At 42.5% G+C, this 14,865-nt stretch overlaps 1 protein-coding gene across 4 annotated transcripts in view; it reads right to left on the reverse strand.

Moving 5' to 3' along the window:
- LOC124126008 (NAD kinase-like) overlaps window positions 1–14,865 on the reverse strand; it is a 58,897-nt gene that overhangs the window by 19,091 nt on the left and 24,941 nt on the right. Inside the window, exons 1-4 of one of the 4 annotated variants that reach the window (XM_048385418.1) lie at window positions 10,412–10,916; window positions 7,037–8,097; window positions 505–634; window positions 56–164 (exon numbers count right to left, since the gene is read on the reverse strand). In XM_048385418.1, the coding sequence (XP_048241375.1) occupies window positions 56–164; window positions 505–634; window positions 7,037–7,065 (268 nt within the window). In that variant the 5' untranslated portion in view covers window positions 7,066–8,097; window positions 10,412–10,916. Of the gene's footprint in view, window positions 1–55; window positions 165–504; window positions 635–6,956; window positions 8,098–10,411; window positions 10,917–14,865 lie in introns of those variants that run through there. The other 3 variants (XM_048385419.1, XM_046489431.2, XM_048385417.1) reach the window with 3 other exon arrangements.

Genomic DNA, 14,865 nt, shown 5'->3' on the forward strand with positions numbered 1-14,865 from the left:
TGCTGAGCATGCCAAACAAATCAACATATCATGTGATTGTTGTACAATGACTTACCTTCTTTGAATGTCTGTATTTTGGACAGAAGATCCTGGCTGTCCGTTCGGAACAGTTTACTCGTATCTTCCAGAACCTTCTCTTCTACGTACACCACCATGCTCTTCTCCTGAAACAAGTCAGTCAGCACAGTGAGAGTCTGTGAAACAACAGTTAAGGGTCATCCTTGCAGAAGCACGGTTCACACTTGGAACTTTCTGACATGGGACCTTTATGTGAAATTTCAAATATTCCAGAGGTACACCCACACCTGCCCATACAGCTCAATGTTAAAGTGCCCCAATGTATTTGAAAATGTGGGCCTTTTTTCAAATCTAGGGGCTAAAAGCACAAAGATCCACCCTAGAACTATCCCTGCTGAAGGCCAACAAAATACAACCAAACAAATTGTCAGTTATTGAAAACAGGTTTTGGATCAGTCATATTCTGATATTTGCAATTTGTCTCACCTCTATAAGCCAGACAATGAGGTCTTTGAATGGAATGATAATGGATTCATCGAACATCTTCCTGACCACCAGGACAGAGAGAGGAGGTTTGTGCCACTTCAACTTCTGACAACCCGGGTCGGGAATGGTTCTGAAGAAACAACACATTGAAAACTAGAATAAATTGCACTAGGGTAAAAATGATTCAATAAAATAAGCACGTCATTTATTGAAAGAACACTATGACTGTGATGAAAGTCATCATTCTGCAGACATGTCACTCCAATGCTGTTCTTTAGGGTAAATCCAGTCAGTCTGGACTCTTTGTTATCTTAGTTCATGGGTTTGGGAGAAAACTGGTAGTCCAAGTCTATTCTCAGACCAGTGGCCATGACAAGAGTTGTTGATACATATTGTTCTGTTGCTTTTTGCAACTCTTGTAATCTTTAATGTAGACCTCTCCTTATTGTTTTAAGAGTGTTTGTCCTTACCTTAAGTGTGTGATTGTCCTTATCTTAAGTGTTTGTCCTTACTTTAAGCGTGTGTTTGTCTTTACTTTAAGCATGTGTTTGTCCTTACTTTAAGCGTGTTTGTCCTTACTTTAAGCATGTGTTTGTCCTTACTTTAAGCATGTTTTTGTCCATACCTTAAGTGTGTGTTTGTACTAAGTGTGTGCTTGTCCTGTTCTTAAGTGTTTGTCCTTACCTTAAGCGTGTGTTTGTCCTTACCTTAAGTGTGTGTTTGTCCTTATTTTAAGAGTACGCTTGTCCTTTTCTCAAGTGTGCTAGTCTTTACCTTAAGTGAGTGAGTAAGAATTTTTTTAAACCGCGTTTAGCATGTTTAGCAATATTCCCGACGGACACCGGAAATGGACATGCCAAGCGAACGCTTTAACAACTAGGCTTACCTTAAGTGTGCACTTGTCCTTATCTTAAGTTATAACAGCTAATAACAGGTATACTATCACTAGTCTTAACCATTGAACCGTCCTTGCTTGAAACATCAGCCAACCAGGAAGTGGAATACTGTGTGAATTAAGCCACAGCATAACATTTTACACTTTTCCCTCTTTTCCTGTACATATGATGAGATGAGGTGGGGTTAAACATCACATTCAAGATTGTTGCACATATATGTAGCCGTGTGCATGCATGTGTGTGTGTATGTGTGTTTACTAGTCTGGACGAATGCCCGTTTTAGAGTGCTAGCCATCTGAGACACCATGACAACGTGGATATCCAACTCAGACACTGTGCCAAGTCAACCTGTCCTTGTATGATCCCCTAAATGCCTAGCACCAGGCAGGTCAACAACAAGTACCATATTTTAACATCTTTTGGTATGACATGGCTGAACATCACTCTCCAGGACCCTATTTTACTAAGCCATCTTAGCACTAAGATGATCTTAACTTCCATACTTTAACACAGGCTTACAGTGGTCGTAGCGTTAAGATAGCTTTCTGGAACGGGGCCCAGGGTGCCATCGAACAAAACAACCTTTGCGCTATGACTGTCGTAAGTCTATGTCCAGGTATGGGAGTTACAATCGCTATGTCATAAGTCTATGTTATGGAATGGGAGTTTCGGTCACCTTTGCGCTAAGATCGCTATGTGGAACAGGACCCAGGGTGTCATTCTACAAAACCAACAAAGCGCTACGGCTGTCGTAAGTCTATGTCAAGGTATGGCAGTTACGATCACCTAAGCGCTAAGATCACTTTGTGGAACGGGGCCAAAGACACTCTATCCACTAGAACATGGAGGCAGTCTACTGTATCTAAACGTAAAGATCTAAGTCAGTCTGGCATCAATTCAGAAGGAACAGCATTTTTCTTCCAGTCACTACTGCATAGTCATAAACATGATCGACATAAGAATAAAACACACTGCCTGTCTGCATGGTCTGTCCATTAGCCCGTCAGTTTGTCTGACAGCCCACTACAATTTGGAGCTGCCACATACCCTGTAATCACTTACAACACAAAAATGGGCAAACAACATTTTACTGGGACATAGCGACAGGGGTGACAAAACATAAAATGAAAATTTGTGTCGGATTAGACGCTTAAATGTCATGTTACAGCTTCTGTAAACTGACCAATGGCAAACTGGAAAGCAGTTTCTCCACTAGATCTCACAAGCAACGTGACGGAGCCACTGCTGAATAATGCATGGTTTGTTTGTTTGTTGTTTAACACTGCACTCAGCAATATTCCAGCTGAATGACGGCTGTCTGGAACCTAGCAATCATGTGATTGACATCATCAGCATCAATTAATGCAATTGGGTTCCGATGACATGCATCAACTTAGTCAGCGAGCCTGCCTACCCGATCCCGTTAGTCGCCTCTTACGACAAGCAGTCAGCTTTTTAGGGCAAGCATGGGTTGCTGAAAACATATTCTACCCCGTCATAATGCATGTGTAATAGGCTGGCAAAATGTGGTATGTTGATATAATCTGTGTGTGAGTTGGTTGGCTGGTTGGTTTGTTGTTTAACGCCGCACTCAGCAATATTCCAGCTGTATGACAGCGGTCTGTAAATATGGACCAGACAATCCAGTGATTGATATGAGCATCGATCCACGCAATTGGGACCGATGACATGTATTAACCAAGTCAGGGAGCCTGACCACCCGTGCATATTAGTCTCCTCTTACGAAAAGCATAGTAAGTCGCCTTTAACAGCAAGCATGGGTTGCTGAAGACCTATTCTAGCCTGGATCTTGACGGCTGTGAAATGGTGAAACACTACACTAAACAAGACTCCAGTTACATTACAGTGTGTGAGCTTGATGTGGGAGAAATCTTCCGTTAGACATCTTCCACTGGGAGGTACCAGGGAGCAAGGGTGCTGACAAACCGAAAACAATAATTAGGAAAGCTGGGATTTGAACCCATGATCATAGCTTTCTTGCATGCCTAAGAGACACAATTCGCACGACATGATTGTGCCATCCGTACCCCCTATTTACAAACACATATTGCACGCCTAAGAGACACAATTCGCACGACATGATCGTGCCATCCGTACCCCCTATTTACAAACACATATTGCACGCCTAAGAGACACAATTCGCACGACATGATCGTGCCATCCGTACCCCCTATTTACAAACACATATTGCACGCCTAAGAGACACAATTGGCACGACACGAATGTGCCATCCGTACCGCCTATTTACAAACACATATTGCATGCCTAAGAGTCAGAATTGGCACGGCATGACTGTGCCATCCGTACCCCCTATTTACAAACACATATTGCACGCCTAAGAGACACAATTGCCAGGACACGACTGTGCCATCCGTACCCCCTATTTACAAGCACATATTGCATGCCTAAGAGTCAGAATTGGCACGGCATGACTGTGCCATCCGTAACCCCTATTTACAAACACATATTGCACACCTAAGAGTCAGAATTGGCACGGCACGTCTGTGCCATCCGTACCCCCTATTTACAAACACATACTGCACGCCTAAGAGTCAGAATTGGCACGGCATGACTCTGCCATCCGTACCCCCTATTTACAAACACATATTGCACGCCTAAGAGACACAATTGGCACAACACGACTGCGCCATCCGTACCCCCTATTTAGAAACACAAGCCTGAGAGACACAATTGCCACGACACGAATGCGCCATCCGTACCCCCTATTTACAAACACATATTCCAACATACGACATTCACTTCCTATACTGCGTTAGATAAGCGGATGCACACCAGGATATACTAATCAGAAATTGGTCAGTCTCCATGGTGATGCAGTGCAGATATGACCAGGAACCAGTCTTAATTTCACAGCATGAAACACATTGTGTATTGCTCTGCAGGGATTTGTGAAATCTCAAGTACAGTAAAGTATGGTTGAAACGAACTCAAAGGGACCACCCATTTTAGTTGTTATAATCATAGTTCGTTATAATTATATATACAGCAAATGGAAAGGATGAAAAAAAAGTTTGTTACATCCGTCAGTTCATTTTTAGCGTGGTCGTTATAAACATAGTTACTGTACACAAAACTGTGTTATAGGGAATAATAAGAATAGAGTTAGCAGATGAACGAGGATTTTAAATGATTGAAATCTAGCTTGCCACAACTGGGAATTTCCCCGAACCTTGCAATTCTTTAGCACATTGTAATTAGAGATGACAGAGAGGAAGGATGAGTTCTCCACGGTATCCGAGACTTACGACCTGCAGACGGAACAACCTTCAAGTTTCATGTGTTCACGTTCTAGCAGTATATGTGTATGGCACTTCTCGTTCTACAAGTACAAGCAATATTTCAGACAACATATCAAGGTGATGGACACCAGAAATAGGCTTCACACACTGTACCCATGTGGGGAATCAAGACAAGATTTTCGACGCAACGACCGAAACCTTAAACCATGAGGCTACCTCACCGTCCTCCTGTTCCACTCAGTCTTAAACGTCAATCAAAGACTTCATATGGCACTGATAATAGAAAACATACAAAGCCGCAAAACCTCAGGCAATGGCCGACGCCATTAGAAAACAAACAAAAAATGTCTTCAACAAGTTCAATGTTATATGGTTTGTTGCCCAATAACTATGAAACAGTTAGAGAATAGCCTACAAAGTCCTCGGAATTATAATTATCCCTCCCCGAGTGAATTAATTTTAAGTCTGATTTTTCAACATTAATTCACGAAGCACAGATGATCCAAAATTCCTAGTCGCAAGTAAGTTATCTATTACATTACCAAACGTCTTTTCCTTGAGAAAATATATAAAAAATTGGGTTTCCTGATGTCAAGAAAAGACTTCAGCTCAGTCACTGAAGCAGGAACATCACATCCTTGTGACATCAACAACAATGGATGACTTCATCTTCAATTATTAATATGACTTAATCTGTTTTATTTGAAAACCATAGAACAATCTTAGATTAAATGTGACTAAACCAAGTGCTAGATCGATCCACATCAAGTGCTTTAATGAGTTATCATGGTGTAATATTTATACATCATTTCATATAATTAAAGTTTAGCAAGTAATACTTATCGTCAGGTAAAATGCATATATAAAATATCAGTAGTTTCAGTTATAGCTTTTTAGATAGATGCTAGCCTAAGGTAATGGGAGCGCATCTCCTAGACATACTATTCAATAAGACAAGAGTTATGATGTATAAATATTACACCATGATAACTCATAAAAGCACTTGATGTGGATCTAATAATTATAGGAAAACTTAGTATAAATGTTATATCATGATAACTATAACAATAGGTGCTGACTCTAGCACACACACAAAAGAAAGAAGTGATGTTTCTCGCCATTACGCATGTCACAGCTTGTGTGGCTATAGTGCTATTCGGGAACAACTAATTGTGTGTGATTGACAGTGAAGAGGACATCTGTTGAAAATCTGAAAATTCAGTTAGTGTGACAGAAGCCAAAATACAGGATTTATGGCAAAGATGTAATAGAGGTAGAGGATTCCCAAGAATTAAGTGGGTTTCCTGATGTTAGGTAGAGACTTCAGCTCCTTCACTGTTGCAGGAACATCACATAAATCTTTGTGACAATGGATGACTTTATCTTAAATTATCTTTTGACTATGCATTCAGTTGACTTTCACACTGCCATGCGCCTCTTTGCAAACAATGAAAGCAATGGAAAATTGAAACAAACTCTGTACATATTTACAAAGTTTTGCAGTTTGCATATTTAGTTGTATAGTAAACTGTGTACTTCTTTGTTGGCAAATAACATTCAAGATGTAGCATTAATATCAGCATTCATCTTTCATCAAAGTGAAAAGACTACAGGCACTCCAAAAGATTTCATGAAAACCTATAACTGTATGCTGAACTATTGTAAACAATGATTGCCAGGCTGAGGTACATTTGTGTAGATCACGCTTTAACGCCTCAACCCTTCAACCCTTCAACCCACAGTTTACAGAAAGGTTCCTGAGTACATTTGTGTTGATCACTCTCCAACCCTTCAACCCACAGTTTACAGAAAGGTTCCTGAGTACATTTGTGTAGATCACTCTCCAACCCTTCTACCCACAGTTTACAGAAAGGTACCCAGGTACAGTTGTGTAGTCATTTCTACAACTCTTCAACCCACAGTTTACAGAAAGGTACCCAGGTACAGTTGTGTAGTCATTTCTACAACAGCCCTCAGCCTCCAGTTTACAGAAAAGTACCCAGGTACAGTTGTACCTGGGGTACATAAATATTCCTCTATACAACAACCCTTCAGCTGACATTGCCAAGGTTCATTATAAAGGGTACATGAATGTTTTCTTGTTAATAAATAAGCTTACAGAAAGGTAACCTGGGTACATATGTGTAGTACCACAACAATCCCTTCAGCATTACCCCCCATCACCAGTCAGGTGTGACACACAAGCTCCACTCCATAAAGCCAAGCTGTCCCCACACAGATAGCTAGGTCAGACCAAGTGTCAGCTGGTACTTACCTACGGCATGGCTGACCAGATGTTTTCATTACTGATAAACGTTCCATTAACTTTCCACCCGGGGCGTCTCCACAACTAACCTGTAGATGGTGTTGTTGTTGTCATCCATGCTCCGCCACTGACAGCATCGTCGTCAACAACAAATTTACATGCATTGCCCGGAAGAAGGAAGAATATTAACCACACAGGAACAGTGTGGTCGGCTTTTCAAGCGTCAGTCTGCACACACACACAATGAACAGTTCACCATAACAGTGTACTCCATGGTGTTATCGTCACAAGCAAACTGTTATCACAAAGCACAGTTAACACAGTTCTGCTTGAAAGAGCTTATAGAGCAATGGGTTTTTTCATTGATAGTAATGTACATTTACCATGTTTGCTGCTTTATAGTCATTATTTATTATCAACAATGGAAAATCCAAACACATTCATTCCGAATGTAAGGAAAGTAACTCCTCATCTGAATCTATTGTAGTCCAGTTACCTATCGTGAGTACCTATCGTGAATACCTGTTGTGAACAGCTATCAACAAGACCACAACGGTCTGTTGACTTTCATCAACAAAACAGATCTAGGGGTTGTCACATTGTTTTACACCATGTACACAAAAGCACTTCCTCCTGATATCGTACACTGGTACATGTAATGAACACCAGTCACAGTTGACTTGATTTTAATAGTGTATACACCATGTAACACATGAGCTGTGACAGCTCTGTCCAACACTGTCCAACACTGTCCAACACTGTCCTACTGATATCGTACACTGGTACATGTAATGAACACCAGTCACAGTTGACTTGATTCTAACAGTGTATAAACACCATGTAACACATGAGCTGTGACAGCTCTGTCCAACACTGTCCTCCTGATATCGTACACTGGTACATGTAATGAACACCAGTCACAGTTGACTTGATTTTAATAGTGTATATACACCATGTAACACCTGGGCTGTGACAGCTCTGTCCAACACTGTCCAACACTGTCCTAGCTACACTGTCCTAGCTACACTGCCCTAGCTACACTGCTCGGAAAGGTCCTACACATCCGTATCAGTGTCAGCTCGCCTCACATCCTCGTCTGTCATAACAATCCCACTCAGGTGTCAACTCTCTACGTTCACAGCCATGATTTCTGTGAAAACAAATTCAAAGTCTTCAGTTAGCAATGGTTAGTGATGTATGAGACAAGGTTGACAGCTTCTGTCAGCATCAGGTCCAGACAGGTGATGCTCCAGCTGTGAGCAGCGACCATGACGGTACAAAGGCTTGACTACACAAGCTGGTTACATACAAGTCAAAAACACCAGGCTGGATATACACATTTACTATACTAGCCGGAACACTTGACATTCCTGGTGGATATACACATTTACTATACTAGCCAGAACACTTGACATTCCTGGTGGATATACACATTTACTATACTAGCCGGAACACTTGACATTCCTGGTGGATATACACATTTACTATACAAGCCGGAATACTTGACATTCCTGGTGGATATACACATTTACTATACCAGCCGGAATACTTGACATTCCTGGTGGATATACACATTTACTATACCAGCCGGAATACTTGACATTCCTGGTGGATATACACATTTACTATACAAGCCGGAATACTTGACATTCCTGGTGGATATACACATTTACTATACAAGCCGGAATACTTGACATTCCTGGTGGGTATACACATTTATTATACAAGCCGGAATACTTGACATTCCTGGTGGATATACACATTTACTATACTAGCCGGAATACTTGACATTCCTGGTGGATATACACATTTACTATACAAGCCGGAATACTTGACATTCCTGGTGGATATACACATTTACTATACAAGCCGGAATACTTGACATTCCTAGTGGATATACACATTTATTATACTAGGCCGAATACTTGACATTCCTGGTGGATATACACATTTACTATACTAGCCGGAATACTTGACATTCCTGGTGGATATACACATTTACTATACTAGGCCGAATACTTGACATTCCTGGTGAATATACACATTTCCTGGTGGATATACACATTTACTATACAAGGCCGAATACTTGATAATCCTGGTGGATATACACATTTACTATACTCGGCTGATTAATTTGACATACCACATCTAGAAACACCTGGCTAGACAGGCCACTCCAATAACTATACCTGCTGCAGCTCCCCACAATGAACACTCCCTGAACCAGACCTGGCTGACCCCAACAACTGTACTTCCATGCATCTTCCACAATGAACACTCCCTGAACCCCAGCTAGATACACCTGGCTAGACAGGCTATCCAAGCAACTGTACCTCCATGCAGCTTCCACAATGAACACTCCCTGAACCACGGCTAGATACACCTGGCTAGACAGGCTATCCAAGCAACTGTACCTCCATGCAGCTTCCACAATGAACACTCCCTGAACCACGGCTAGATACACCTGGCTAGACAGGCTATCCAAGCAACTGTACCTCCATGCAGCTTCCACAATGAACACTCCCTGAACCACAGCTAGATACACCTGGCTAGACAGGCTACCCAAGCAACTCTACCTCCATGCAGCTTCCACAATGAACACTCCCTGAACCACAGCTAGATACACCTGGCTAGACAGGCTATCCAAGCAACTGTACCTCCATGCAGCTTCCACAATGAACACTCCCTGAAACCCAGCTAGATACACCTGGCTAGACAGGCTACCCAAGCAACTCTACCTCCATGCAGCTTCCACAATGAACACTCCCTGAACCCCAGCTAGATACACCTGGCTAGACAGGCTACCCAAGCAACTCTACCTCCATGCAGCTTCCACAATGAACACTCCCTGAACCACGGCTAGATACACCTAGCTAGACAGGCTACCCAAGCAACTCCACCTCCATGCAGCTTCCACAATGAACACTCCCTGAACCCCAGCTAGATACACCTGGCTAGACAGGCTACCCAAGCAACTCTACCTCCATGAATCTTCCACAATGAACACTCCCTGAACCCCAGCTAGATACACCTGGCTAGACAGGCTATCCAAGCAACTGTACCTCCATGCAGCTTCCACAATGAACACTCCCTGAACCACGGCTAGAAACACCTGGCTAGACAGGCTACCCAAGCAACTGTACCTCCATGCAGCTTCCACAATGAACACTCCCTGAACCACAGCTAGATACACCTGGCTAGACAGGCTACCCAAGCAACTCTACCTCCATGCAGCTTCCACAATGAACACTCCCTGAACCACGGCTAGATACACCTGGCTAGACAGGCTATCCAAGCAACTGTACCTCCATGCAGCTTCCACAATGAACACTCCCTGAACCCCAGCTAGATACACCTTGCTAGACAGGCTACACAAGCAACTCTACCTCCATGCAGCTTCCACAATGAACACTCCCTGAATCAAAACAGGGAAGTCAAACACTGCCACCCTACACAAAACAAACCATGTCATCAAGCAGCAGCATTATCCTCTCTCTGTATCTCCTACAGCAATTGTTAATGAGGTGAATTTAACACTTGCTGTTCAATTTTCATGTGAAACGTGAGACATGTCATAGAAGAACGAACTATGGAGTGACAGCTGTACTGTTATTATGTTCAAACATCCGGCGCATTACACTACAATAACACTTGTACAAACAGTGAATTGTGTTAATGCATCCAACAAGGATACGAGGACCTAACACTCACACACTTCTGTTGCTCAGTGACAGGTCATATTGCTCTCACATAGCATGCAAAGAGAAAAGTCATAGAAACACAACAACAACATTCAAACAAGCAGCTTCCAATTCTCCTTACAAATGCCAGGGTTAGTGAGTGAGTGTTACATGGCTTTGAGAACAACCAGCAATTATACACTTCCCAACTGACAGCAAATTCCACTTGCCCGAATTGAACTTTCACCTGTCTGGGCACTAGAGCTGTTACAATTCACTCGCGTATTCAGTGAATCGAACCGTATCCATTCATGAATTGAATTCGTTATTAGTGGCCACTTGATCAAATATTTATGAATAAAAATACCCATAAGAACATATTGTATGCATAGATTTCCTCAAAAGACAACACTCTTATACTATTTAATTTGACAGTATTGTGGTCACTGGTCATTGTCACATTTGAGCAGATACTAGCACCTGGATAAGTGCAGTATATAAATGAATAATATATTAATAATATATTAATGATTAACAAACCATGTCAAATAATTCATGTTGTTGTTGCCTCACTGAACATGCTGAATATAACAAATAATACATCAACTGCTGACTTGTTATTGTATTCATGAATTAATATTTGTATTTGCTACCCTATATTCATGATACGAATCGTATTTGCCTCATAGTGTATTCGAAATTGCAGCCCAGTTTGGCAAGGGTAAGTAGAATGTTACAGTCAGTTAACTCCCTTGCCTTGGGAGGATGTCCTGAAGAGTACACCCCTAAAGTGATAATCATTCCAAAGAGCCCAGGACAAGGTGAGGTGAGCACAGTGAAATAGGGTTTATTGTCATGTTACTATAGCTGTGTGTGAGTGTGTGTGTGTGTGTGTGTGTGTGTGTGTGTGTGTGTGTGTGTGTGTGTGTGTGTGTGTGTGTGTGTGTGTGTGTGTGTGTGTGTGTGTGGCTGCTTGTATTAGCCTGGACTAATGCTAATTTTATAGTGCTAGCCTACTGAAATACCATGCCACAGTTTTACATATATACCCAACTCAGACACAGTATACTGACTCCCGGCTGACCAGTCCTTGTTTTAGCCCCTTAATGCTGAGCGCCAGACAGGGTAACATTAAGTACCATCTTTTAATGTCTTTTGGACGTGCTGCTTTTAAAAATATTCCGGCAATATCAAACAACAGCCCCAAAACCCCACCCCTAACAGAGCCATTTTTTATGCTGCTTTTAGAAATATTCCAGCAATATCATACAACACCACCAAAAACACCACTCCTAACAGAACCATTTTTTATGCTGCTTTTAGAAAAAAAACAGAAATATCATACAACACCACCAAAAACACCACTCCTAACAGAACCATTTTTTATGCTGCTTTTAGAAATATTCCAGCAATATTATACAACACTACCAAAAACACCACTCCTAACAGAACCATTTTTTTGGTTGCTTTCAGAAATATTCCAGCAATCATGGCAATATCATACAACACCACTAAAAACCCACTCCCAACAGAGCCATTTTTTATGCTGCTTATAGAAATATTCCGACAATATCATGTAACACCCAAAAAAGTCCACACCTAACAGAGCCATATTTTATGCTGCTTTTAAAGTCCTACCTCCACACCAAATGCTGTAACATATAGGACTGTCTCTTGTCACGGGGCCATGCACGCAGTATGTCAGCTGGTGCTGTAACAAGTAGGACCGTCACTTGTCACGGGGCCATGCACGCAGTATGTCAGCTGGTGCTGTAACACGTAGGACCGTCACTTGTCACGGGGCCATGCACGCAGTATATCAGCTGGTGCTGTAACACGTAGGACTGTCACTTGTCACGGGGCCATGCACGCATGCGCAGTATGTCAGCTGGTGCTGTAACACGCAGGACCGTCACTTGTCACGGGGCCATGCACGCAGTATATCAGCTGGTGCTGTAACACGTAGGACCGTCACTTGTCACGGGGCCATGCATGCATGTATGTCAGCTGGTGCTGTAACACGTCGGACCGTCACTTGTCACGGGGCCATGCACGCAGTATATCAGCTGGTGCTGTAACACGTAGGACTGTCACTTGTCACGGGGCCATGCACGCAGTATATCAGCTGGTGCTGTAACACGTAGGACTGTCACTTGTCACGGGGCCATGCACGCAGTATATCAGCTGGTGCTGTAACACGTAGGACTGTCACTTGTCACGGGGCCATGCACGCAGTATGTCAGCTGGTGCTGTAACACGTAGGACCATCACTTGTCACGGGGCCATGCACGCAGTATGTCAGCTGGTGCTGTAACAAATAGGACCGTCACTTGTCACGGGGCCATGCACGCAGTATGTCAGCTGGTGCTGTAACACGTAGGACCGTCACTTGTCACGGGGCTATGCACGCAGTATATCAGCTGGTGCTGTAACAAGTAGGACTGTCACTTGTCACGGGGCCATGCACGCAGTATATCAGCTGGTGCTGTAACAAGTAGGACCATCACTTGTCACGGGGCCATGCACGCAGTATGTCAGCTGGTGCTGTAACACGTAGGACCATCACTTGTCACGGGGCCATGCACGCAGTATGTCAGCTGGTGCTGTAACAAATAGGACCGTCACTTGTCACGGGGCCATGCACGCAGTATGTCAGCTGGTGCTGTAACACGTAGGACCGTCACTTGTCACGGGGCCATGCACGCAGTATATCAGCTGGTGCTGTAACACGTAGGACTGTCACTTGTCACGGGGCCATGCACGCAGTATGTCAGCTGGTGCTGTAACGCGTAGGACCGTCACTTGTCACGGGGCCATGCACGCAGTATATCAGCTGGTGCTGTAACGCGTAGGACCGTCACTTGTCACGGGGCCATGCACGCAGTATGTCAGCTGGTGCTGTAACGCGTAGGACCGTCACTTGTCACGGGGCCATGCACGCAGTATGTCAGCTGGTGCTGTAACGCGTAGGACCGTCACTTGTCACGGGGCCATGTACACAGTATGTCAGCTGGTGCTGTAACACGTCAGACCGTCACTTGTCACGGGGCCATGCACGCATGCGCAGTATGTCAGCTTGTACAGCCCACGAAGCGCATGCACACAGCCATCATAGGAAAACACTTACAAAATACTTTATTAAATAGAACATGTACATGGCCAACCCACTAAAAGCCATTGTACAAACAATCTGGGAGTTGTTACGAGGCCATCGAGGCATGCAGGCACAGGTCATTAACACAACAGTTGCTGCTATATTCATGTCAGAGTGTCCATTAAAACACGCTGGTCATAATAGAAATGATTTTTATCAAAGTAACCTTAACTTAAAAAAGGCCCAGTTATCCTTGACTTCACAAAAACGCCCAGTAACTGTGACTTGACAAAACGGAACTCTGTGACCTGAACAGTATTATACAGGTACATATGTACTGTGGCCAGCATGGCTATTTCTTCACAATTTCAATCACATTCTGGTTTATACTCGATTATTTACAGGCCATTGTCATATAGATGGAATACTGCCCAGTATGGCATTAAACAACAAACAAACTTAAGAAAAACAAATTCTTACTTGAAAATTTCTGAAGATTTTTATCGATATATTTCGGATAGAGAAATCAATTGAACACAAAAACAATACAATTAGAAAGTTTGACAGAAAATTGAAAAAATTGGCAAATGAATTGTCTAGTTAATATGTCTCTATTTTGAACATGGACAATTTCCACTAATGCGCTGTTAGGATTTAGCTTCGCACATAGTTAATGATGACCCCAAAAAGCATGGCAAATGTAGCCTGCTCGTTTCACCATTTCTTAACATTGTTGTACACCCCATCCAAACATACTACATGGCATGTTACTCTGTGTAAAAGTAGGTAACATCATATACTGAATTGAATGAAAAATATTTTTAAAAAACAAAACAAAACAAACAAAAAAACTTAGCTGTATGGGAGCCTCTGCTCCTCTATAAGAACACCTGCTTACAACATTGCTGGCATGTGCTGTGAGATCGATCATGTTATCAAAAGCCTCTAGTCACCATGACAAAGCATTCTTACACCTTATGCTTTTTTCATACAAAACATTTGTAATATTAACAGAAGAATATACCAGCTATGGAATATTAACAGAAGAATATACCAGCTATGACATATTAACAGAAGAATATACCAGCTATGACACATTAACAGAATATAGTAGCTATGACATATTAACAGAAGAATATACCAA

The sequence above is a fragment of the Haliotis rufescens genome, unplaced genomic scaffold (genome assembly GCF_023055435.1).
Source record: "Haliotis rufescens isolate VD_foot unplaced genomic scaffold, xgHalRufe1.0.p SCAF_58, whole genome shotgun sequence".
Lineage (NCBI taxonomy): Eukaryota > Metazoa > Mollusca > Gastropoda > Lepetellida > Haliotidae > Haliotis > Haliotis rufescens.